The following is a 26,762-nucleotide window of genomic DNA, read 5'->3' as shown; positions in this document are numbered from 1 at the left end:
TCACAATGTTTCAACTAGCCATTTACAGCTTGTAGTTAATCAGATTTATAATACATACAAAACAGTAATTACTACCCATTGCAAAACTCCTTCAGGGCGCAAAGCTGAAGTTGTCAAGAAAATAATTAATTCAATTTTTATAGATGTCCAAGCTACAGACAGCAGTTATCAGAGAAATTTCAAGTTCATATCCTTATAACACCCCTCCCCCACCAGAAATCACTCTAGACACTCACATACCAAGTTCAAAAATAACCTGCTGTCAAGCAGAGATCAAGATCACACTACCTGAGAGGAAGGCCATCAGATTCCAGAAACTTACTGCAAATATAATTAATTCAACAGTAATACCACTCACTTTTTAGAAACTCAGGATAAAAAAAAAATGCAAGACTGAAAACCTAATCGAGCACATCCGAATTACTCTGATGTAAACAAGTCACTAACACATTCTACAAGTGTATACGGAAATAATCTTTCAAAGTTTTAGATGATATTTAAACTGTTCAGTAAATTCACAACATGGCAGCATATAAATACAAAAAATGAGGAAAAGATTTTCTTAATCTGAAGAGAAGCAGTACTGCAGTTTGTAATAGACATTAGAGAATGGTTTTGGCCTGTTCTTTTCACATTTGTGTGCTGAACAGAAAAAGATCCACTAACTTGCCCCGCCCCATTTTTGTGTGAAGAAAGAAAACCTTGATAAGACATTTTCATTCATCTTCACAAAAGTAAGAACACAACTGCTTCACTTGAACTTTTAAACCAAGCTCAAACTAGTATGTATAGAAGTTACACAAGGGAACTACTTCCATAAAAATCTGCTGAGGAAAATACTATGAAAGTTTCTTAGATGGGTGGCTTCATATGGATAGAAATGAGTGAGATTTTCTTACTTGTATGGAGTTTAATGTGAGAACTTCATCCTATATGAAAAGGCAAGGCCCATTTAGCAGCCTTGGGTACTACAAATACATAGGCCCTTCTGGTAAGTAGGAATTTTCACTCTCTCAAAAAGACAGCAGCTCCATGCTGAAAGGCCAGAACAACAAAGTTTGGAGCATATTATTAGAAAAATACTTCAGTTAATCCCCCCAAGTAATTTACCAGATGCTGGGTATTCTCATAGCTTTAGAGGAGAAATTTATATGTTGCTAGATAATCTTTATTAATGTGTCTGTGTACAAAACAAAAACAGTCTTAACCAATACCTACAAACTCACAATAGCATAATTCAGTAATGTAACCATTCAGATCAGTCCTTCTTTTAAACTAGAAGAAATAAAAAAGTATCACAGTAACACTAGTAAGAAAAGCCAGCCTACTAAGTAGTAAGACAGCTAACACTCTTCCTACAATGACTGTGATTAAGTGCATTATCAAATAATTAAACCACAACAAAAATTCACAATAAATTTGAAACTGTAACATTGCACCACTTACATATTTCAGAGCAAATGACAGTTTTTCTTATCATGAACATATTTACTATTGTAATAATTTCCAGTAAACTTTTTCAAACTTCATGACAGGGACAGATCATACAATGCTGAGGTTGCAACCATTATCTAGTTTAAGTTTGTTTATATTTGACTAACTATCTTGAATGTTTAAAAAAAGGACTATGTAAAAAGCCTTTTTCATTAGGCACTCCCACTAACCATGTATGTTGTTACTCCCTTTCAGGTTGGGCAGAATTAGTGTGGCATCTTACTGCAGCATTCAAGACGGTAATATGTACAACTATCAAAACACTTGTCACAGGTAAGCCATTTATATTGAAACATAATAAGACATTAAGTTAAACAAGTGAATCAACACAGTCACTGCAAAAAAATGATAACCTTCCAATTAAAGACAATAGCCATCTCATAAGCTCATATGAATCATGTATAGTACCAACTGCTTTCTGATAAACGGGTTTATCATGCAGGAAATATAAGGAATGATGACTGTACTACCATTGTCTCTAGCCACCTCACTTCAGCTAACATCTACCTTCTCCCTGGCATTTTGTATTACAGAATAACAATACACACATGCAATCTAGCCTGTCTGCAATTCTGAAAAGTCACTACTCAACTGGGAAAAAACAAAGATGTCATGCTTTTAACTTGGTCTGAACATTGTGTGAAAGCAGCTGATTAATTTCAACTGCTTAATTAGCTGTTCAACCTCTCTTTTCCATCCCCAGTCTCTGAAAGAGGCATAAGGTAGAAAAAAATAATTTAAAACTGCTGAGAGAATAGACTTTCATGGCCCTATTGTTTCGAGCATTTTGATAGATCAATTCAGCTCTCCTCTAAGACATGAGAGGGCACAGGTTTCCTCCTCCACCATACTCTAGCTTTGTATCTAGCTCCTATTAAGTGTTATGCAGTGCACATCTAGTATACTACACCTGCCGCGATCCCCGGGATGGCGACGCGTTACCTAAGTATTTTGCTTCCCACTTTATTCACCGTCCCTCCTCCTGCCACAAGTGAAAGGGAAAGAGAGGGACCCATCTCCTAGCATCGACTTCCACATCTCACGAGCAACCCGAAAGGGACAACCCTGCCCTTGCAGGGGGACCCAACCCATGGTAACCCACCGCAGGAGAGCCCGCACGCAGGGGAAGATCCCCACTCTCTCCTTCTCGCCGCAGTCCCGGGCCCAGTCCCCTCCAACGCCACCTCCCCTCCCCCGCGGGTCCCTTCCAGTCACAGGAATAAGGGGAAGTGGGAAAATCGGGGGCGCCATTTTGAGACGGGAAGGGAAGAGACCGAGCCTCTTCTCCCCGCACACCGGGCTGCCCACCGCGCCGGCACCACGGCCGTGTTCCGGCAGGGCCCGGCGGCGAGGCCTGGGCAGCCGGCCTCCAGCAGAAGCTCGAACAACAGAGGCCCTCCTCTCCCCTCCATCGCCGCCGGGGCCCTATCGCCCCGTGAGCGCGGCCCACCGCCGCCACCAGCACCTCCTCCTCTTCCTCACCTGGCCAGGCCGCGGGGGCCGCGCGCGGCGGAGGGGTACTGGGGGGAGCCGGGGGAACTGGCCGGTAGTGGCGCAGCGACGTCTGTCTGTCTGTCTGTCTGTCCGTCCGTCCGTGCCGGCGGGTGAGCCGGGGCAGGGGTGGGCGGAGGAGGGGGAAGCGGGAAGGCGGCTCCTCGGTGGGGGCGAGGGGCGGGGGCGCAGCCGTGCCTCACCCAGCCCGCCGCCGACTTCCGCCGCCTCTGCCCCGACCAAAACACACACGCACGCACACGTACTTCCGCCGCTGCCGCCACGTCACGGCCCGCACGCGGCAGGCGCTTCCGTTTCGCCCTCCCGTCATGTGACCCCGCTTCTCTCCCACCGTTTTTCCCTTCCCCCTTTGGCTTCCCCTCCTCCTCGCCCTGCTCCCCCCGCCGGGCCCTCACCGCGGGAACGCGGCGCGGGAGGCGGGGCTGGAACCCCCGCCCGTCACCTTCCCCCCCGCCACGGCCGCCACGTGCCAGCCCGCGCGGAGGCCGGCGGGAGAGGCGCGAGGCGGGCAGGGCAGCCCCGCGTCCCCGCCGCCGCCGGAGGGAGCCACGCGGGGCTGGGGGGGGGGGGGGGGGTGTCCGGCCCTCCCCTCCGCTCCGCTCTGCCGGTGCTTTGTGGCCGGGTGAGGCTGGAGGAGTCGGTGGGCACGGCCGCCTGGCCTGTCCTGCCAGCAGGGCGGGAGCTCTGTCCGACTGGTGTCCCGCACCTCCCGCTTCTCAACCTGAGAAGAGCCTCTGGAAGTGACCGCGCATCTTCCGTGCGTGTCCTCCATGGGCTGCGGGTGCGGGGTAGCCTGAGAGGGCCACTGAAGTGCCAGGGTTGGGGACTAGCTATCCCACAGAAGAGTCTTGGTTTAATGCCATAATAGAACCAGTCTCCAAATCCACTAGACAAAAGAATTCAAAGAAGGAACTACACAAGAAAATCCCAATTGCAACTGGAAATCTTCCTAACTTTTTGTAAAATCAAATAACCACTAATAAAGCCTTGGAGGTAGGCTCGTTATTGGGAGAGCGCTAAGACTTAAAAGGACAGGTTGCTAATACAGAACAAACCTTGATGGTTTAGTGGGTGGATATAAACAATCTGACTTAATACATGCAAATATTAAATAACATCCCTTGTTCTGGAGTACGTTGGATGTACTTCATTGGTTTTCTGTGTTACGGGTGTATATTGTGAAGCCTTTGTAATCCTGTGGGTTGGTTTTTGTTTGTTTTGTTGTTTTTGTTTGGTTTTGGTTTTTTGGGGACTGTTGGGTTTTGTGGGGTTTTTTGTTTGTCGGTTGGTGTTTTTTTGTGTTTTTGTCTGTAATTGAGGAAGAAGGCTGAAAAACGTAAGGATAATTCAGGGAAAGCCTTAAAGAATGGCTAAAAGACTGGAAAGCTTGCCTCATGGTGAAATATGCAAAGATCTGATGACCTTGAGATGGCTAAGGATCACTTGGTCACAGACTGTAAATGGGCGGTATAGGAGGCGAAACTGTGATGGTATGTTTCTTCAGTCCTACAGATTTAAAAAGTTGGCATTTGAAGGAAGTAAGAACTGGTAAGACATGTAATAAGTTTATCAATAGTGTTTCTTAATCTTCAGTATAATTTAATGAAGATTGTTCTGATGCTTCATCACTGAAAATACTGAACCAAGATTTGATGTTGCTGACTTCTTAGAATATGCTTTAGTGTGTTTAACTTAACCAAAAGTAAATTAGGAAGAGCTGGTGTTATACCAAAGCTTATGCCATTCATTCATAAAATACATGACTTCAGTGTTAGATGTCTAGTCAGTCCTCTTGTCAATACCGATTTATCTGCTCCCGCTGTTGCTGCTACTTTTGGAATATGCTGAGAACAAAAAGGAAAAGTATAATCAATCATTACTTCCTTTTTTTTTTTTTTTTTTTTTAATAATCTCCACTTTTTTCCCCTTCCCTAGTATGGACATACCAATGCTTTAAAAATTGCTGAAGTGGATGCAATAAAACCAAACTGTTCTTATTTTAATCTTCTTCAGTTCTTTTCCATTGTTAGCAGATTGGTCTGAGAGTAATAATTTCACCATTCTGCTTTTCTAAGTAAAAGTTAATCACTTAGATAAATGCTTCATGTAAGGCAAATACATAACTTTTAAGAAGTGAATAAGTCTTTGAATTCACCAGTGATATAGAATGCCAGGCAAGCTCCAGAGAAGAGTGTTTGAAATTAGTCAAGTTCTCTGAGCCATGAGTTTGTGAATTTTATGGTGAACACTGTCTTCTAGAATACTTGAGAGAGTTGCCCTTTAAATCAGGTAATCCTGCCCTAATGCACTGTTTATTTTCCATAACCCTCTGGCTGGTTTCACTGTGTTTGGCTGTACTGCAGTATTTGCTGAGCAAAACATCAAAATCTTGATAAACAGATGTTTTTTTACTGTATACATTATCAGCATAAATCCAAGCACCAGGCAGCATCCAACCAAACTAGCAGCTGCTCACTTGCTTGCTCACTCACCTCCCTGCAGCAGGAGAGAATAAAATAGGAAGAATAAAAGCAAGAATATTTGTGGATCAGGATAAAGATGAAGATACAGTTGAAGGAAAAAGGTAGGGGGAGGAAAGGCAGTACAAAGGAAATCACTCACCACCTCCCACAAAAACTAGTCTCCAAGCAGCAGCCATCTTGAAAGCTAGGTCCTTCATTCTCTACCTACGATTTTTACTGCTGAGCATGATGCTATGTGATGTGGAATATCTCTTTGATCAATTTGGTTCAGCTGTCCTAGCTGTGTTTCCTTCACAAGTTTCTTGCCCACCCCCAGCATGCCCAACAGATGATGGCAAAGTGGGGAAAAAGGGAAAGCCTTTGCTTTCCTGTGCAAGCACTGTTCAGCAGAAACTGAAGTATTGCTGTATTAGCAACACTGCACAAAGTCACAAATGCACCATGCAGGCTGCTATGAAAAAAATTAACTCCACTCCAGCCAGAACCAGTACCTGTGTTTTGGATGAAAAAAATTAAAGTATTACACTGTGAATCTTTAGAAAGACTTGAACTTCAATTTAGAAAGTAAATGCCCATGTTGTACATAGTATTTCATGTTTTGCTTAAGCTACTCAAATGAAGAGGCACTGATGAAAGGCATGATCCTAGTCCATTTCTGTTCCCAGCTGCAAGCTTGCACCTCTTGAGTAAGTTGTGATACCCTACAGCTGCAGAGTGAGTTGAATCAACCACTTGATGTCATGCAGAAATTGTTCACCAAAAGTCATAGTTTTGTAGTAGCACAGCTGACTGAATCAACTCATCTGTGACTGCAGGCTGACTAGATCTGGTGCAGATAAGAATAACGGAGTGTTAGTTGAGAGAAGGCAAAGAGCCAATGAACACCTGATTGGCAGTAAAATTTGTTAAGGTATAATGTGAAACCACATAGTTTACACAAGAAGAATGAGAAAATACAAAACACAATGCAGCAGTGTTCAGAAAAGAACTAACATTCTGTATGTGGGGATCAGACATTCTATGCCTATAAAACATAAAGAAATACTTTCTAAAATCAGAATAATCTCTCTGGTTAGCAATTGTATCTGAAATTCAAGGCTGAATAGAATTTTTTATTCAGAAATTATATTAATGTGATATAGTTGCACTAATAAAAAAGGAGCAAAAGTGATAAAGAATGAATTATGTTCACATGAGTCGTTAGAGGATTTTTCTTCTCAGAATCCTTTGAGCAGACTGAAGATAGGTTGCAGTAGGCATTTTGCTGAAACTGCTAACATGACTGCAAATCTCTCATGCTTTTTGTCTGTTAAGTGTAGAGGCAGTCCATGTTTTGGATGATGTGATGGATGCAGTCTGAGATTTGGATCCTACAACAGCAGCTCTATGATACTGGTGTACTGCTAGAAAGCTTGTGTTTCATGCGTGAAATTTCTACTGGCTAACTAACTCACTGACTGCAGCACAGAGCTCTGTCTCCCTTTTGCTTTGTGAAATGCCCAAATTGTTCAGAGCTAGTTGACACTGACATCTGGGGTCAGCAAACAGCAAAGATTCACCGGGAATGTGTGAAATAAGAGGTGGAGCATTTGGCACTAATCAAATGACTGAGTTCAATGACTGTACTTTGAGCTTTACAGGTCTCTGTGAATGTTCTTGGTGAAGATGAGTTTCTTCTGCTGTAGTCTGGACAAACAGCTGATTAAGAAAAGCTCTGGCCCTAGTCCTACCAGTGTTCTTGTTTTTGTATTTTTTGTCATTTTGAGTCATATGTCAAATACCAAAAATGACACTGTGTTGGATGATGTTAACAAAGAAAAAATGATGTTAGTAGGTCATGATTTAACCAGGTGGATTTCTACCTATTTCTGCATTTTTCTGCAGTTTAGTAATATACTTTGTTCACTCTTCTTGTGTTTAAGTCTGACTCTAGATGTGTAATAATAAATAGAATTTTACTTAAGAGGATGTGCAGAACCTCTTTGTTCCATTTGAACTTCCCATATTTTTTTTTTTTCATGTGTACATCTGCTATAGTATTCTTTTTTCTGCCTGTGGAGAATAGCCATGGGACAAGAAAAAGGGCCTCCTCTATCTGTAAAGAAGTAGGTAAAACAATATGAGACCAGCTAAGGGCCAGGGCTTGCTGTGAGCAGCACTGTGAATTGACAAAAATCAGAACACTGTTTATTGTGTGTTTGGTGTGTGATTGCCTACATCCTGGGAACCCAAGGTCTGTGTGTGTGCCAAGGAGCAGGTGTGTATGCTGTTTACATCCTCTGTACCTCAGTTGCTTATTTTCGGTTCCCACTGTAAAAGTATATAAGGAAGCATTTTCTCGTAATAAATTATTCCATTGCTTCTCACCCTGGAGTCCATGTCTTAACCACCACACCATCTTCTATCCCTGCTTGTGTACATTTCCTCTGTACATCCATTGGTTTGGTCACATCTCAGCATGTAGATTGTGTGTGGCATGTAGAAAGTAATTTTCTATCCCTAAACTAGTTGAATAAAAAAATATTAAAGTAACCAGACAATAACAACAGCAAAGTGTATTGGCATGGCAAATGTCCTTCAAGAGTTTAACAAAATTTGCAGCATTTTATGTTGAATTCTCTGGTGTTCAGAGACCTTAAGGAATTTACAAATTTACTACTTTGACTGCTGTGTGTGCCAGCACCATGGTCAGAATGTGAACTATATTGCAGAACATGGAGTCTTTGTGCTTCATAAAGACAGTAAAACGCAGGGTTTTAGGTAGTTTCCATTCCTCAGTTTTGTCTTGAACAAGAAGAGAAACACACTGTAATGTGGGAATTTGGTGTCAGTCAAAGTGGTAACTTTCAACTGACAAGTAATGTTAAGTACAAAAGTACTGGTGTAGAAAGGAATATTTTGTTCAACTTTTTCGAAAACAGAATTCTCTAGAGATCTGACTATCTTAACATAGGAGATGACAAATTCTTGCTGGAGTGAATAAAGTTTTGATCTTTTTTTTCTAAAATGGTGTTTGTTTGTTGTGATTTGTTGGTGGTTTTTTTTGGTTTGGTTTGGTTTTTTGTGTGTGTGTTTAACATCAGTTTAACATTTATTCATCCTTTGCTCAATCCTGATTCCTAAAATGAGCAGAATTACAGGGAGAAGGAGCAGCTCTTTCGTTGGATACTTCTACATGGAATTCACATTTTGTATTTGCACTGTGGACTTAACACCTAGAAAATGGATGTAAGAAACTCTTAGCGTTTGCTACTTCTTCTCATATTGTGTATCTACCCATTATAAGCTGAGAATGCACTTAGCCTGGCTTTTACCAGGCTGAATCCTACCTACTTGTAATATGATTCAAATGAAGGGAAAATCTTTCCAAATTCACCCGCTACTACTTTAGTTTCATTTCCATGACTTCCAAGATTCGCATTTTTAAGAATATTATTTTTTCTGATAGGGCATGAAAATATGGATGCAGTTTTTACAGATTAATAGTAGAGGGTTTTTTTTTTTTTTATATAGATGAAAAAGATGTATTCTCTACCTTTTTACTAGCCAGTTTTCAGTATCCACCCTGCTATAGTAATTCATAATAGTAGCAGCTCCTTCAGATAAATATGCTTTCCTGTTTTCTCTGGCCCCTGGATGAGTCTCTTGTGGAAAGCAGCCAGTGAGGCATCTCCCTCTTCTACAAAGAGGCTTGCAAATGAGAGCACTTTTAAGAGCAGTTTTTTGGTCTGAGGGGGTTTAGTGTCTGTTTCCAAGCGATGTGTGAAAGGTAGCTAACAGAAGCATGTATACTGTTCGTAGGTTTCAAACTGATTAATAGGGACCCATATCTCTGCGGAACAAAAAAAAACCAAACAACAACAACAACAAAAACCAAAGGACCAAAACAGAGAAGGCTGATGACTGCTCTGTTTGTTTCTGCAGCAGGCATTCTTTTTACATTGCCAGGTCCTGTTTTTCTGTCTTTGACCCATCCCACTCCTTCAGGGCTGAATGGATTGTTTAATTTATCAAGTGTGGCCACCTACTGGGGAAAAAAAGCAATGTAAAAATAAAATCAATCAGAAATAACAGAATGTACACCTTGAACACAGGTATATAGACAGCTAGAAATGAAACAAACACAAGACTAAACTTTCAAGTCCCAGTTTTCTGTGCTGTGCTATTACCATATAATTTTGTGATGCTATGCTTTGCTATTCCTCTGTCTAAATTATTTCCTCTTCTTAAGCTTTATCCTTACCCAGTTTGAAGCACAATTTAGCCTTTACTAGATAGAAATTTGTCAGATGAACTTATCACAAGGCAAGAGGTAAACGATAATTTTTTTTATTTATTAAACTACCAACAATTATTTATTAGGCAAGAGCACTCTTAAGTAACAACACAAATGACTGAAGTACAAGTGAGCCAAACATGTTAAGAACTTCTTCAGTTCCTGGGTGGTCATGGATGTTCTCTATTAGCAGTGTTGTACAGCAGAAAAACAGTTTTTGAAAAAGCACACCAGCAATGGCCATAGTTAGATAATAGCTGAAGATAATGTATGTTACCTGGAGAAGGTTAAGCTATGTTCACCTGTGAGAAGCAAGCTGATCATAGTACTGACGTGTAGAGTCAAGGCCTCTCGACAGCTGGAGCAAGTCGTCGGCCATCCCTACTGCCCAGTGGCCTGGTAATCTGAGAGCAATCGCTGCCTGAGCCTCTCACCTTCTATTTGTAGGAAAGGGTCCTGAGAATTCAGTTTTAATTTAGCTTCCTCATTTTAGATCCTTATCAAACACATCAGAGCTGAGAATAAAATGGCAACAGCTGGTAATGTTTGTTAATTAATTACCGTTAAGGTCTGTGTGTTTATCTAAAATTGGTTTTGCCGTCATAGGACTATAGAGAATGGAGAAGGATGTGATTAAATTTAGATGTTTTCAGGGATGAAGTGGAGAATTTACTAAATGTCACCTGCAAGTAAAAGTTTTTGTAAGAGCTGAGGGGCTTTTGAACAGCAGTGAAAGTTGTTCACTCTTAGCCGTGCTGCTTCTCTGAAACAATCCACATCTGTTTCCATAAGCCAAATGCAGTAGTTTAGATATATGATATGTTTACTCATTTAAGAGAAATAGTAAGAGCATTCATGTGTCCTGATGTAAAGGTAGTGTTGACAGGCTTCTTTCACCCACCTCTGTGCCATTGTGTAGATGTAGTTTTGTCTAGAGGAACAAAGTCAGTATAAAATATTGTATTAGTATGTTTATACATGTGACAACATCTGTGGAAGGCGCTGTATTTTTATTAGAATAATTAATAAAGGTTTAAAGTTTTATCAGACTTTTGACCATGTAAAACTTTCAAGATACAACGCACCTGTCTAAAAGCTGGTGCATTTCCAAGGGCTTCAACCGTGGGTCTGAGAAACATACCACCTCTGCAGTGGGACTGTAATTGTTTTCGTAGATCGTGTCAGTTACGAAATAGCCTCAGTGCAATGTGTTTCCTGGCTTTCTCCAGGAGGTGCGAGGGCGGTGGCGGGAGGAGAGTGCCGGGGAGGGCGGGGGGGCTGCGGGGCCGGGCCCGCCGGGCTGTGAGGGCGGCCCCGCCGCGCCCGGGCGCTCCCGTCGCCGCCTGCGGCGGGTGTGGCGGCGCAGACCCCGCCCTCGCCACGCGAGCGGCGGCAACGGCCGCTGCGGCCCCGCGCCGCCATGGCGGAGCAGCTGCGGCCCGTCTATGACGGGAAGTTCACCGAAAGGTTTCCTGAACTGTCGCCCGTGAGTGCCTTCGCCGAAGGGCTCCCGCCCTCTGCTCCTTCTGGGAGCCGCGGCCTGGCCACGGGCTGAGGGAAGAGGCTGAAGGAGGCGCAGCGTGTGGGCCAGGCTGGCGCATCTCCTGCAGTCCCACCCGTCTCCTCCCAAACGTGCCTGTGGCACCTTTTTTTACCCCCACCCGGGGATAATTAGACATCAATCTCATGCAATCTCCTCATATCCTTATTTGACGAGTTGTGTTTATTAGTATAAGAGCTTTGGTTGTGCCTTAATTTTTCATTTTCTTATTTAGGCTGGAAAGTTGCTTCCCACAGGTGACAGAGCAGCCAGTTGCCTCACCGAGGTTTTACCCAGGGTGAGTTACTTTTAAAAGTTGCTCCTTGTGAAACTTTTGTTCTGAAGGGGGCCTGTAAGAAAGCTGGAGAGGGACTTTTTATAAGGGCACGTAGGGACAGGACAAGCGGGAACTGTTTCAAACTCAAAGAGGGTAGATTTAGGTGAGACATGAGGAGGAAATTCTTCACTGTGAGGATAGTGAGACTCGAGCTGGTTGTCCAGAGAGCAGCCTCGTCTAGTGAAAGGTGTCCCAGCCCATGGCAGGGGGTTTAGAACTAGATGGTCTTTAAGGTCCCTTCTGACCCAAGCCTTTTTATGATTCTGTGATTCTGAGTTCTCGTTAGTGATTGTGCTTTGAGACAGGCCCTAAAAAGAAAATCAGTGAAAATCTTGGTAATTTTTCTACATCCTTTCTCTTCAGAAAATACTGATTTTTTTTTCAATGTTAATTTCTGTCGCGTGGGATCATAGAGAATAGTCGGTAGGATTGTAAAACACTTCTGTCAGTTCTTTTTTGGTCTTCATGTTTTACAAAGATGGGACTAAACAGAGTTGGTTTAGACAGTTTTTCTCTGATAATACTGTTACAGTGATTAATATTAGGAACTACAGTTACTTCTGATGGAGATGTGGATGCCCTTTATCTGTGGATGCCCTTCAGAATCATGCTTCCCAGAGGCCCTTCCCCATGGCCCTGAAGAGTCAGAGGGTGCTGACACAAAAACTGATCTCTTAAATAGCAGCCCTGCCTTTAAATGGGTAATTAAAAAACCCCAAACTGTGGTTAAAATAGTTTCTGAAAAGGCTTCATTGATGGTGGAATTGCTGTGAATCAGGTTAACATCTGCTTTTCATGAAGTATACCTGAATAAGCTGTTATCAGTCTTAAAGATGGAACCAGATTGTTGGAACTTAGCAACTCTCTCATTGTGTCTGTTGTGGGTTTGTTAAAATTTAGACTGGGCTATGTTGACCTTATCCTCAGAATACTGGCATTTGCAGAAATGCATGCATGTGTTAAAACCCAAAATATCCTCATATTTTGTTCTTCCCTCTGAGATCACACTGAAGTTGCTGTAGTACATTTTCTTCTCTTTAATATTTTGTGATTATCTGGTGTAATTTTTTTTTTTTTTTTTTACTTTGTTTTATATATAGCCCATTACTCCAACTATTGTGCAAAAGTTTCGAAATACAACAAATCCAGCTCCTGGTGTTAAAAAAATATTCTACGGCAGAGCAGATGATCCTGACATTGCATCTCACTTGACACATGGCAAAGCAACATATTCTTCATTCGCTGTAAGAATGTGACTCATTTACTTTTGTTTAAGAATGGACTACTTAAGAATGTCCTTAATAAGAGCAACTGATTTCTTCATAGTCAGGGGTAAAGGTACACAGCTGAGTGATTTACATGACAGCATTTTACCATTGTTGTGGATTATCTGAATCCTGAGATCAATTCATAGAGTTTAACTAGCATGATTGAAATAGGAAAACACTTGAAGTCCAGTGATTTTTATCTTAACAGTGACTTAACTTTTGCAATGACTACTGAATTATAAATTCCGTTTCAACACTTAAGCTAATGAACAATCTTCTACCCACAAATTTTGCTGCTTTCTTTACTGGTTACAGAAGTAAAACGTGTTGAGCTCTTAGCAAGAGAACTGCTATCTGAGAATGTGCTTATAGTTTAGTGTAATTCTTACGTATTCTTTTTTACCTTTGGGTTGAAGCTTATTTTGTTAGCTAAAAAGTGGTTCTGGTTATGTCAGACTACTTTATGTGTATTCTTTACTTCAGAAATTATTTTTGTAATCTATACTCAAACGGAAGAGAAAATTGGTGATTTAATAACATAATTATTTTTCAAATATCTAAAAATAACAGTTGTTTTAGTAAAATACACTTTTATGATGCACTGGGGCTTGTATGCATCAGCCTTTTGAGCAGCTTTTATGATCAGCTGGGCTTGTAAATTTTTTTCAATTTTACAAATGGAGATGTTGAGGCAAAGAGGAGTTCAGGTCTCAGAAAAGGTCTTCAGGTTTAATCACATAAGTTCTGATACTACAGGGTGTTGAGTACGGCATTTATTAGGCATATCCATAATGAAAACAAATCAGGCTCTTGGTGTCCCTTTTCAAAAGTTGTATGTTGAATGGATCGATTTCTTTAGCCTATACTGTCTGTTCAAGACTGCTTCATCTTGCAGTATTAACTAAATGTTATCTGGAGGAAGAGTCGGAATCTTACCAAGTTCTCTAAGCACGGATTTGGATCAATTGTATTTGCGACTGTCACGATTTGACTCAGGATTTACAATTAAATGAGTAGCAATAATGCTCTTGATCCCCTCCCCCTCCCATCCAGATAGGGAAAGGAGAGAGAGAATAAGAAGAGAGACTTTCTGGATTGAAAACTAACCTAGACAGCTTTAATTAAATACTAATGAAAAAGAAAATATGTACAAATATATACAAGTATATGCAGGAATGTGCAACACCCCTGTCGCCTCCCCCCACCTCAACAACTCCCACGGCATCTCCTGAGCTGTGAGCAGTCCTGAAAAGTCCCGGAGCTGCCAGAGAGAGCAGCAGAGCAGACAGGAGCTGAGAGGAGAGTTATGAGGGTCAGGAGTGCACAGGCCTAGGGATCAACAGTGATGGATAGACAGAGTCCTCCCCAGATGCCAGCCATGGACGGAAGAGAAGGGAAGAAGAAAGAGGAAAAAGGGCCTTGAGTTCCGTGATCCCTGTAATATATCAAGTCCTACATAAACATAAGGATGTAATACTTTGGTTGGCCAGTTTTGCCATCTGTCTAGTCCGCTCCTCCCTATGGAAGGGTTGCAGATATGAATCTTCTGCTTTAGAAGTGTCTGAAGTAGAAAATCTGACAAACAGAGCAGAGTGTCCTGGGTCTCTCAGCAGCAACTATAAACATCCAGGCATTATCAGTCCACTGGCTGGAAAACTTGCTGCTAGTTTCAGTAAGTGTGCTGCTTAAATGAGTGTTCACTGAAGAAAAAAAAAAAAAAAAAGTAAAAGGAAATTTTTTTTTTTGCCTTGAAGTTGACCTAATTTTACAAGTAACTTCTATTCATCCAAGCCCAGTGTGTACACTGAGGAAAAAAAATGTCCAAGCTAGTGCTAAGCTTTGAAAACACTGCTGAAGTAACTTCTGTTGGTATGACTGTTTAGAATGCAGTATTAATATTTATCTTGAATTATTATTTTTAAATTATGCATTGGCAGAATTGAGAGTAGCTTTGAGAGAATGGTTAGTCTTAACTGTTAGACAAAATATGTTTTTAATCATAAGTACCATGAGACTTCATTCCAAAGATGTTACAACTTTTCAAACTGAAGTTTTGGTCATATTATAATTTGAATATTGTTTCTAATATATGATAAGCACAGAAAGGCTGCAGTCTGAAAATGTATAAATTAACAAGTGGAAAAACTTGCATAAAATTAAAAAGTGATGTCTCATAATATGTATTTTATTTAGCTGGAGATTTTGCATAGCATTGATTATTAGTGGTCTTCTTTCAAAATACAGTATTTTTTTTCATAGTTGTAAACAAAATTATGTCAGTGTAATCATATAAGATCTCAGAACACTTGTGATCAAACTTTTGTACATGCATTGGTGAGGGGATGGCTAGATTGCTGTGTGAATGATTAAATTTTGCAAGTTTTCATGCCTCTTGTGTTGTTTGTGATGTCTTTAGGTAGCTTCAATCATAAATCCACTTCCTAAAACTAATTTTCAACAAATAATGCAAGACAAAAAAGAGGCAATCTACTTTAGTAATAGAACAGCACCCTTGGGCAGATCACATGATCAATCTTCTATGTTACCTGAGGGCTTGGATATAACTAATACTACATTTGGAACAAAAATCATCCAAGGTAGGAAAATTTAGCATTAAAACATATTCTAAATACATGATAATCTGCATTTTAGCATCTAGCACATATTCTATGTTTCCAACAATTCCAGTTTAATAGAAAAGTTGTCAGTATAGCAGTTATTGAAATACATTAAAATGTACTAGTATTTTTTAGTTACCATGAGGAAGGGAGCAACTGAGAATGGTAACTGTTAGGGCTTTTGGGTCTGTCTTTGTAGATTTCCCTGGAGAACAGTTTAGCAGACACCTTCCTTTTCTGAAGTGTTCTAATGGGGCTAAGAAATGTTATTACCTTGACTTGTGAGTCTCTCCTCCATAGATTGGAGCAAATCATGTATGTGTTGACCATGTAGCTCTCCTGCAACAGTTATGTTCATCTCAGCTTCTGTGATTTGTTTTTTCCCCCTAGCCCCATGCTGTAAGATTCCTATAGATTGACTAGAAATGTGGTAAAAACTATCATTCTTCCACAGTATTAGCATCTTCTGTAGCAAGATATTGTTTAAAATTAAGAACTAACCAAACAAAACACCCAACCCTTTACCTCTCCCAGCAGTATTATTCCTTACTTTCCAGGTTCACCAGCTGGAGAGCTTATAAATCCACCAAAAACTTTTGAGGAACTGGATAATGAAGACAGAGAAGGGCATGATCTCTATGTTGTGTCACACAATGATTATTATGCAGGTAAGTTCAAAGGCTGACAAGAAAACATAAAAAGTTCTAATATAAATAAAGGTAATTTATACTATGTATACTCTTTTTTGCAATATCAACAATTATTTTTTATTACTGTGTTAATATAATATACATTCTTTTTAAAAGTAATGATGTGAAAAAAATACATGCAACTGAGAAAGCATGTCCTGTTTTTAGAACTGTAGATCACTTTGTAGTGGGTGTATTAGTCAGTATAAGAACTTACTGAGGGAAGTGGAAGCCTGACGTATTTGGGGTGCTACTTGAAAAGCAAAGTATTACCAGGAAACTAGAAACTCATAGATGCCCTCATTGCTTACTGAGTTCGGCACTGTCTCTGCCACTGAGAGGAATCTCAGGCTTAAAGCCAAAGATTGTGAGCCCAACCTATGCCTGTACTTTCACCTCTGGTTCCTCTTATTTATCAGGAACCAAACAATTTTGGGGCAACTAGACTTTCTGATGGGGAGCTCATCGTCAAGCTCTGGTTACAAAGAATTTCAGGCTGCTGACTGGATCTCTGAAATGGAGGTTCCCTAGCCTACAGCATCCTGCCTGTGTGTCTGTCCCACAGCCCCTGTCTCTGCCCTTCCAGTATGCTGTACCGTCACTGCTTCAGCCTCTGGGGACTGTACTTACATGAAGTGGTTTGCTCAAGGATCGCTACCCTTTATCTCATAGTGCTGCACAGGAACAGAGTGAAAACTAGCACTCTGAAATGCAGTACATGTATTACTTTTGCAGCCACTTCTATTTTTCAAAGTTCTATTGTTTGCACTTAGGCTGAGACTTAAATTGCTGCTCTGTAAGACTAGTATTTTAACAAAATTGCACATTGCGCTAGTACCAACAGTTTTGTAGGTGTAGTCCAAACATGTAAGAAACTCCAGATATTTGAATTGTAATAATGTAAATGTTATATAGAGGCACTTATGTAGAAGTGAAATTATAGTACTGTGTTCTCTTACTGAGAAGTCCTACTACGAGTACTATTGGTATGAATTGGCCAAACTTGTAATTTTATTTCCCCTATTTCCTGCCTCTCTTAGGTGTTTTGGTTGAAGTAATTATTTTCACTTTCTGTCTCCCTTGCAACTACAGTGCACAAGGTCATGGAGAGGCCAAGCCAAAAACAAACACACAGAGAAAAAAAAAGTCAATTAAGTGTCCTGGTTTTGAGCAACAACATAAAAATTCTATGCTCCCATACAGCCAGAGAAAGTTCTTATTAGAAAGCGCACAGGGAATAATATTTTTTGAAAGGTCTAATTGCCATTATTTTCAAAAGTTGATTGAAAAGAGCTTGAAGAAACATAATGACATTTTTTTCTGTAACAAGAAACATGGTTGCAGCTCATGTACATACAGTATTTATGTGATATTCTTGTAAGGGAAACTTAATTTTATAGGCAAGACTGGATTAATAGATTCATGAGCAAGTAGGGTAATATCTTCTTTACAATGAAGTCAGTGGCAACATTTCCACTGAAGTAAACATAACAAGAGTATATTTGAAAATGCAACACCTCAAAAATATTTTTTTCTTTTAGCATTTAAAAAAACCCCAACAAATAGTAAATTAAATGGTACACAACTACGCTCAAGTAGCGACATTATAAACTGGTTTTTTTGCATGACCCTCAGGCTACCTCACATTTTTTCATTAATTGTTTGGCTTGTCTTTAGTCAGGCAGAATAGGATATCCTGTAGGATATTTTACCACTGGAACAGTTTTTGCTTTTTATTTTGCCTTTTATCTTAATTTTCAACAATGAGGTTATTCCTAACTATTTAATAAACATGAAAAAAGAAAAGTAGTTATCTTTAAATAAACAGAATTGTTAATTAGTTTTTTACTTCTGTTTCTTAATTCTTAAGAATGAGGATATTTAATACATTTTCCTTCCTGAGGTGGAAAGTTGAGACCCTTAATTTTTTCACAGGGGAACCAATAAATAGGAAGTATGACTCGCGATACTTCAGCAAGTCTTCTCTTTATGGGTTACCAACTCCTCACTGTAACCATGGGCGAAATACAGCCAAATGCTTCCATTGGCCCTGTGATCTGCAATCGTAAGTTGCAATGAGTTAACTATTTAATTGGTGGTATGATTTCTTAAGAAGAACGAGTCTTAATATTTGAAGGTAATTTTTGCATCTCACAATCCCATCCTTAGCTTTACTGAACTGAATAGAAAATGAAAGGAGTAATTTTTAGAATAGTTTATCCAGACCAGTTCTACGGTAGGATAACAGCACTTGACATATCTCTAGAATTACTTGAAGACACCTTTGATTTTAAAAAGCAGGATTTTTCAGTTACTAAATTTGCGTTTGTCTTGCAGAGGAGTTGTTTTTTCCTTCTAATACATAATAATGTTTTGTAATATTATTGAAAAATTGTTTAATATTGTTAAACAAATCTGTGTGAGAGATATAACTTGTAGAATGAGAGCAGTATCAAAAGAAAGTGATGATTTCAAGGAAAAAATTCTACCTCAGTTGGGAAAAGTCCTTGATCCACAAATGAACAAAGGTACTTTCTAATAACAAAATTAACTCACTTTTGCCCAGTATCCAGTATCTTTTTCTGTATTGGATAAAAACTATACCTGCGCACTCAACCCTTCCACTGCAGTATTCAGTTACAGATGGGGACTTTCTACTTGCTCTAATTAGGCTGAAAAGTACCCAAGTTACTAGTGAGGTCTGTATTTTGTGTATTGTATGTTAAGTCTTACTGGTCTATATCTGAATTGATCAAATTTGCACCAATCAAATTACAAGCACACTGTAATGCTTAATTTTTTCCCTGTCTGTTGCAGTTAGGGAGGTTTGAAAAAACTGAATGTTTCACCTATTGTTTGGGGATTTGATCATTTTACTTATCCTGACACTATTTTTTAATAATCTTTGTTAAGTAACCTGTATTCTCACCTTATTACTTCCTTGGAAAAGGACATGGAATTTAATTGTGTAACTTTCTAGCAACGTGTATCAGTCAAATCATTACAGTGCTTCATAAACCGGTGATTTGGAAGAGCTTTTTAATTTTACAAAACAGGTCTTATGAAGGGCTACACTGTTCCTGAAGTACAGAGTGGTCAGGATCCAGCTGTGCTACAAGTCTAGGGTTCCTCCATGCATACAAAGACTTGTCTTTGCAGGTGCTCTAGGTTTCTGCAGAATTTTATCTGAAGACTCACAAACAACATTATTGACTTTGGTAGCAAAATTTAGTTTTAAGCTCAAGATAATAAACTTAAGTGACTCTGCAGAACAAAGCCCATAGTACCTGTAGGGAGTGAACAGAAATGTGAGCCAGTTTCTCCTCTCCCCTTCACTGTGTCCTAGCTTATTGTGAAATAGAACTGGAGAGTGAGCAGCATAAAGCAATATGATCAGTCAGGGAATATGGGTTGCTCAAATCCAGAACTAATATTACAAGACAGACACAAACTAACCTGTTTTTATTTAGTAAATTTTACACCATCCACACTGTATGTATAATATGAAAAAGATAAAAATACACACAGCATTTTTTAGGTTACAGTGCTTCCATCTCTGTGGTTTGTTTGTTTTGTATGTTAGAACAAACCACTGATTCTCTTTTCAGTTTTGGTGGAGATATCTGATTCCTGTACAATTTTAATTATTAAACATAAAGTTAACATTGCATCTTTTTCAAATAAAGAAATCAACAGTTCTTTGATGTCACCAACGGTATCTTAATTTGCTGGTAAATAAAACTAGGCCAGGTTTTTCAGATGCATATTGGCTTGGTTGCAAACACAAAACTGCATATGAAAAAGCAGAGATGTGATTAAATTTTTCCACTTTAGCCAAAAGTAGTTTATTTGGAGACATATTTGGAGTTTCAGTTGGAGATCTGGTTTGTCCTAAATGTTCCTATTATTTGATTTGTATGTTATAAGGACTTTTTCTCACTCATTTCTATCATTCTCTCAAGAAAAAAAAAGTGTTTTAACATAAAATATTTTTCCTCTGTTAATAAACTATTTGACAAATAACAAAGAAATGTGCTTCTTGACAGTATAAGAGAAACTAAGAATGTTCCCCCAGTCCATACATTTGGAATGTTGGTGCGTCGAGATGAATATGGTAAGTTCAGGGGCAGAATAAAATCTTAGCTTGTTGATGGAACTATGCTGCAGTAAGTACTATTGTTTGTGTAGTATAAAATTTTCCTAACATCTTAGAGGCAAGGAACAAAAATGTAACAGTAATTTTTCTGAGGGAAAATTTGAGAAGAATTGAAGTTGCTAGCGGGAAGCCAGTGAATGTAAGAAATTAGGAAGCTGTAATTTTTGCATGATTGGGTTGGGTTGGGTTGGTTATTTTTTAAGCCTTTGTATCTGAATGTAAACAAATTGAGAAAAAGCAGAAAACTCATATTGACATCTAAGTGAAAAAGTTGAAATTATTATTTAAATCAATTATGTATCTTTCCCCTCAACGATTTTTCCAGCACTTCTATAAAAAGAGTAAAAATAACAAGCAATAAATAAGAATAATATTTTTTTAAGTAACAGAGAGACAGAAAACAGAATGAAAAGAAAACAAATATTAATTTTCATTGTGACAAAATTTTGAAAGCTAGTCAGCTCAAATAGTCAGTGTTGGCATTGATGGTGATTTAACATGTTTAATAACTAGGGGATACAGTGAGTAGTTAGGCAGCAAAAAAAGTAAGTGGCTCTAGGTTCTTTAATAGTCAGTACTAGAGAAGGCATTCTGAAATTCTGCGTAAGCTTTTATACATGCTGAAAATCAGCATCTCAGAACCAAAATCGTCCTTTTTCTTAAGACTGTAAGACATTTTTGAAAAATGTCCATTGTCTGTATACATGCAACTGATGGAGGAAATGTTTATTTTTATAGGAGTTGGTGATCTACTTCACTGGTGGGTTCCATATGAGTTCCTCCATGGAAAGGGCAAAGAGAAAGCTGTCTTGACTACAGTTCGGCAGAGTTTGAAGAACGCTAACTACAATAATTTTGACATCTTACTAGAAGTATTCAGGCATTATGATAAGGTCAGTGCTTTGAAAAAGTGTAAATGTAGTGGAATGTGTGACATTAGTGCTCCTGTGCTATGAAGATACAGACATGAAGAAACACAAGCATTTCAAGGCACGTATAGGTGAAGACTAAAGACCAGGTAACTTCATAGTTACTGTATGTTGGATTTACTGTGATATGCTATGGACAAGAGTATTTGGAGCCTTTCACTACAGTCCTTAGAATAGCCAAGTTAAGAGAGAGCAAGGGACATGTGAGCAGAAATATTAGCATTTTTTTCTCTTCAAAATTTGGTATTCTTAAAATAAAAATGGCTGAAGAGACTATGTTCATATTTTCTTCCAAGCTGTACTTTCTGACTGAGTCACCAAGCATCAGAATTTCAGATATTTTCTTTTTTTCTCTCTGAAAAAAACCACAACAAAACCCTAAACATTTAATATATAACATGAATTGGAATGTGTACAGAGTGATTGATACCTTACTTTCAAAGTAAATCTTAGCTTTGTCTCAACATTTGTGATTAGATTGTTATCTTGTTGTTATACCCTGTCACACTCTTTTACTCTCAAATCACTGCATTATTTAATTTGAAAATTGTTTATTCATACTTTTATATTCCAATTTTTAGTATCTGAATTACTCAGAAATGTTACTCTTCTTAAATGGTATGCCTGCTGGTGCATGCACTTATATGTATACATAAGCATGTGTATGTGTTCCTTTTGGTGGAGCTTTCTTATAACGGCTGTTATAAAAACTTTTATTTTTTTTATAATAGAATAGAGATGGGATGATAGACAAGGACAATCTACGCAAGTCCTGTTTTCAGCTTAATTTGAATCTAGATGATGAGCTCTTGGATTCGTTATTTGACTGTTGTGATTTGGATAAAGATGGTCTGATTAATTACCTGGAGTTAGCAAACTTTCTGAACTGGAAAGACAAAATGGCTGTTAAAGAGTTTGAAGAAAAAATAATAATAAAAGGTAGGTGACTTAATACTGTGAAATTGTGGAGATGGTCTTGTTCTAAAACAGCTGTTGAAAGGACATTGCTGTTGTAAACTAGGTGCTTTAGAAGGCTAGGGTTTAGAAAGTGCATTTTGTCCTTGCCTGCCACCAGCAGAACCTCAGATACAAATGTATTTCAGGACCCTGGAATTCTGTGTTGCATGTTGAGAATGTCCCACAAATGGGGAGAAAGTAAAAAAATCTCTTATAATAATTTCAGAAATACAGATTAACTTTGTCACCTACTTTATATTTTTCAAGGATTCAAGCAGAATTTTTTACCTCTTAGTCTATAATGTGCTGATAATAAATCCTGTCTGCATTGTAACTTTTGTTTATAGGCAAAAAAATAGATGTTGCTGCTCTGCCTGAAAGCACAAAGATAAATGAGGAGCCACTGCTGAAGCAGGAAGATCTTGTGTTAAAAGAACCAGGAAGTTCAGAAAAGACACCAAAAACACTTACAAGACCAAAAAGTCATATGTTTGCAAATTATCAGACAAGTTCTTCTCAGTATAATTCTGTAGTTGGTGGTCTCCCAACAACCTGTAAGTACAGTGGACTGTACTTCTGAGCATTATTTAAGACAAAATCATGAACAAGTGTAAAAATGTTTCTACAGGTTCTACTAACGTACAATAGGAAATTACTTAATCTAAACTAAGTTTGTTTAGAGTTGTGGCTTGGAAGTTGGCATGGTTTAGATGTTTGGCATGGTTAATCCATTCAAAGGGTGAAAGTTAACTGAGGTGTCTTTCAGAAATTATCATAGTAATTTTAGGAGAACAATATCTTGGATCAGCTATAAATGTTTTCAGCTGGAAGTACTGTATAAGTACTAGAGCATTATGGCAAGATTTCCAGTTGTGCTTCATGAGGTACCTGAAGCTAGGAATTCTTAAAATATGAAAAAAGAGATGAGGAAGAAAATTTTGTAACTTCTTAAACCTATGTGAGATGAAGTATCAATTTTGTTCTTATTTAATACAAAATGTTTTCTCTTACTTGGGTAAATGAGGATTCTCCATGCTACCTGTTGGTTGATTTCCCCAGGTTATCGAGTGTGTGGTGTTCCAACTGTTCGTTCAGATATTCCTGCTCCTCAAATTCGCGGCATCAATGACAGAACTAATTATGGTGATGAGGCCAATGCTTATGCATTATTATTCCCTTCTATCTTCGGTCAAAAGGGAGTGTGTGAAAGAGACCTTTTTAAAACAAGACCAAAGGCAGAGGTATAGTGCATTTCTTCAGACTGTTCTTCCAAGATGTACCTCCAGCCATATGGGAATGGAAATTCATCAAATAATCAGGCTGTAAAAGTTGTTGCAACTTATCTTCTTCTCTATTCAATGATCTGAAAAATATGTACTCTTCACATTCAAAATAATTCATAAAGGTGGTAGATATTTTATTGAGATGCAACTTCAATCAGTAATGTAAGGAAGTATATCAGGTTGTTGCTACTCACATGCTCCAATGCTATGTCAAATGAGGGCTGGTAATTAATATAGGGTTAATTAATCTAGGAGTCTAATTTATCATTTATGTGATGTGAGAAGGGCAGAGCATCTGTGAAATATCCATTCTTGGACATATTCAAATTGCTGACCAAGGTCCCAATCAACATAGTCTAATGGTAAAGTTGGCCATGCTTTGATGTGGTTGGATGGATGATGTCCAGAGATCTCTTCTGACCTATGTTATATTCTATGAGTATGTCTTTAAAAGCCCCACAGAAGATTTTCACAGGTATGTGAAACTAGTTTCTATCACAGAGATATATTCTGTGAAAAATTGTACCCAGGTTGTCTCTCCACAAACAAGCTTGCAGGTTTTGCTAATAGCAAATTCGGCAAACTGCTTGAATATACCTTTTGATTTCTCTGCTGAGTCAGGGTCATAGGCTCGCATCTGCAAAGTACGTTGATGAGGATATAGGGAGTCACTCAGTAGTGCTGTCCCATCTCGTATTTCTGAAGATAAAGATAGGGCATGAAACTATAGGGACTTAACTGGGGACAGTTTTCCATCTGATATCTCTGGGGGCTGCTACCACTCTCTTATCTCACAGTCCAGAGTTCCTTCCAATTAAATACTAGAAAAACTTTTCTCCTTCTCCAGTATTGTTTGCTTTTTTGGTTCTACATTTGTATACATTTTCTAGTGAAAAAACTATTAACAGATAACTTCATTCCCTGAAATACAATTTATGAGACAGTTGTAACAAAATATGAAATTCTTACCTAAAATGAAAAAAGAAGCCTTGACAACCTCTCCCTTTCTATGAGTCATTCAGTCACATTTGAAAGTGGATCTGGAACTTGCATATATATTTTACAGAAAAGAATATTGCTAATTAGTGGCATGCAGAATATAGGTAGCACTAAATAGAATTCATGCTTCATTGAGAAGCTCTTTATATCTGTCAAGAACAAGATAGAACTCTTCTCTGAAGTTATAATGTGGCCTGAGATATTGTACTTCATTGTAGACTATACAGGCTGTACAAAGTTCAGTGCACAACCACTTCTCAGTGTGTGAAATTACCCTATATTGATGAAATGGACTTCTGCAAGTGTTTTCGTGATAGTCTTTGATTTATTTTGATACGGAGCATTGATATTTTCAAACATGTAATAGCTAATGAAATTATTATATGAAAACCCAGAATCATTTAATGCTACCAGTTTTTGTATAGGCTTGTAGAAGTGAATCCACATTCTGACTATGAAGCAGTTTCATGAGGTGACGCTTCATGTTACAAAAGAAGAAAATAGTTCTAGGGCCTACTGCTTTCTTCATAGGAATGCATCCTAATCTATTGAAGAGAGGTTGCGTAACTGAGTAATAGCATGTGATTTATATGCAGCATGATCATGCTGATAATAGGTAAGGGTGCTTTTAACTCTATTTGCACACTTGGTAGTCTGTGGTTTAGTCACTGATTATTTTATGGCTGTTGATGAGCCAGGACAGAGCTGTATTTTTATAAGGTGAAACTGAGTTGTGAGAGCATGTAGTTCTTTATGGTTTCTGCAGTAGTATCTTGTAATGGAATATTGCTTTTAGTTTAACTTTCAAATTTCACTAGCTTGTTGAAGACAAGGATCAAAACCAGTTTGTTTTCCTCATGATTCATATTATTGATTGAACTGAAATAACACCTATGCTTAAAGAAACAAAATTTAGTCCAAGTTACCCTCCTGTAATTTCAGCTGGTATAAACTGTCATAGATTTATTGGCTAAGATGAAGTTGCAGATTTGCTGCACTGTAGATCAGGCCCATAGTTATACAACAGAGTTTTAGAGAAAGATGACAAACAAGGTTGATTTTACTGTGTTAAAGGTTTATTTTATCAAAGCATGCATAAAATCTCTAGAGCATAAATATAGCACGTGTGCACACAAATACAACCGAGGAAGCCAAAGGTTTGCTAATAGAAACAAAAGCACAAGTCATTTCAATATTCTTCTAAAGTTGTCTTTCCCTAATGAATCAAAAGGTCAGTGTAATGAGGCATGCAGCAGGAAACATCCAAGTAAGAGGATAAGGAAAAAAAAAACATTTCTCCTGAATTACTTCAGTGTAAAACTATAGTAAGACCCTAAGTTGATGTGAACCATCTCATTTTAGTCACTTCACTCACTTACCTATACCAGCTGAAGATCTTTCATATATTATTCTTACTGTGAAATGCAGACGATATAATTTGATTTATGTCAATAGCTGCAAATAGTAAAAATACAATGAATAAACAGGACTTGACTTAGGGCTTTAAAAAATAATAATTTTACTTTTCCCTGAATCTTCTGTGTTTGACTTTTCCAATGTTGAAGCTGCATCAACATTACTTTATTAAAAAAAGACAATTTGTACACCTCAGCTTTCATCCCAGTAAGACTGAGATTTACTTAAATAGTAGCTTCGTTGGTTAAGGATGCAGTATTTGATCTGTAGTTTTTATTTAAGAGTGGGAAAATGTTCTTTGGCAAACAGAGATTGGCACTATATGTAAAAGCCAGACTCTGTACAGTTTTAAGAAAATGCTGACCAGAATTACATGGATTGTATTTTGTAGATTGCACAAATCCTCCGCAACATTGGCATGAACATTTCAGCTGAAAAGTTTGAAGATATATGGAAACAAGCCTGTGTGAAACATCAGAAAGAAGAGGTTTGTGTAGAAAGCATCAGGAATGTACTGAATGAAATACATGCATCACACACAAAAGCCAGCTGCTAATTCTAATAGTTGGGCATTGCATTTCTTTAAATTGATACCAGGCATAATTCTGATGCTAAATACAATAAACTTTTAAAATAAGGTGTGTTTACAGAACTGGAATTCACTGTTTATTGTCTTTCTGAATAGTGGGTTCACCACATATATATGGATCTTTCTGCTATCCTTGCAGTTAGTAGGAACTGATAGCCATAGGAATAAAAGAGGATAGAACATGTTTGTGAATGGAATTAAAATATTTTTCTTATA

General features: G+C 38.5%; 2 protein-coding genes across 2 annotated transcripts in view; one reads left to right on the top strand and one right to left on the bottom strand.

The window, feature by feature from the left end:
- Nucleotides 1-3,076, bottom strand: part of RAB5A (RAB5A, member RAS oncogene family) — a 19,323-nt gene extending 16,247 nt beyond the window's left edge. The window contains exon 1 of the mRNA XM_051609819.1: nt 2,977-3,076. The gene's annotated coding sequence lies outside the window, so the exon portion shown is untranslated. The remainder of the gene's footprint in view (nt 1-2,976) is intronic.
- Nucleotides 1,738-26,762, top strand: EFHB (EF-hand domain family member B; the record flags this gene model as incomplete). Its single annotated transcript, XM_051610228.1, has 12 exons — nt 1,738-1,767; nt 11,541-11,603; nt 12,743-12,886; nt 15,327-15,507; nt 16,086-16,196; nt 18,153-18,282; nt 20,264-20,331; nt 21,112-21,266; nt 22,034-22,241; nt 22,607-22,813; nt 23,319-23,500; nt 26,349-26,762. Coding segments are annotated over 12 exons (1,644 nt in total), but the record flags the coding sequence as incomplete, so codon positions are not given.

This window comes from Apus apus, chromosome 2 (assembly GCF_020740795.1).
Source record: "Apus apus isolate bApuApu2 chromosome 2, bApuApu2.pri.cur, whole genome shotgun sequence".
In the NCBI taxonomy this organism is placed as follows: Eukaryota; Metazoa; Chordata; class Aves; order Apodiformes; family Apodidae; genus Apus; species Apus apus.
Note: the sequence above shows the minus strand (reverse complement) of the source record. Positions and strands in the feature narration are given on the sequence as shown.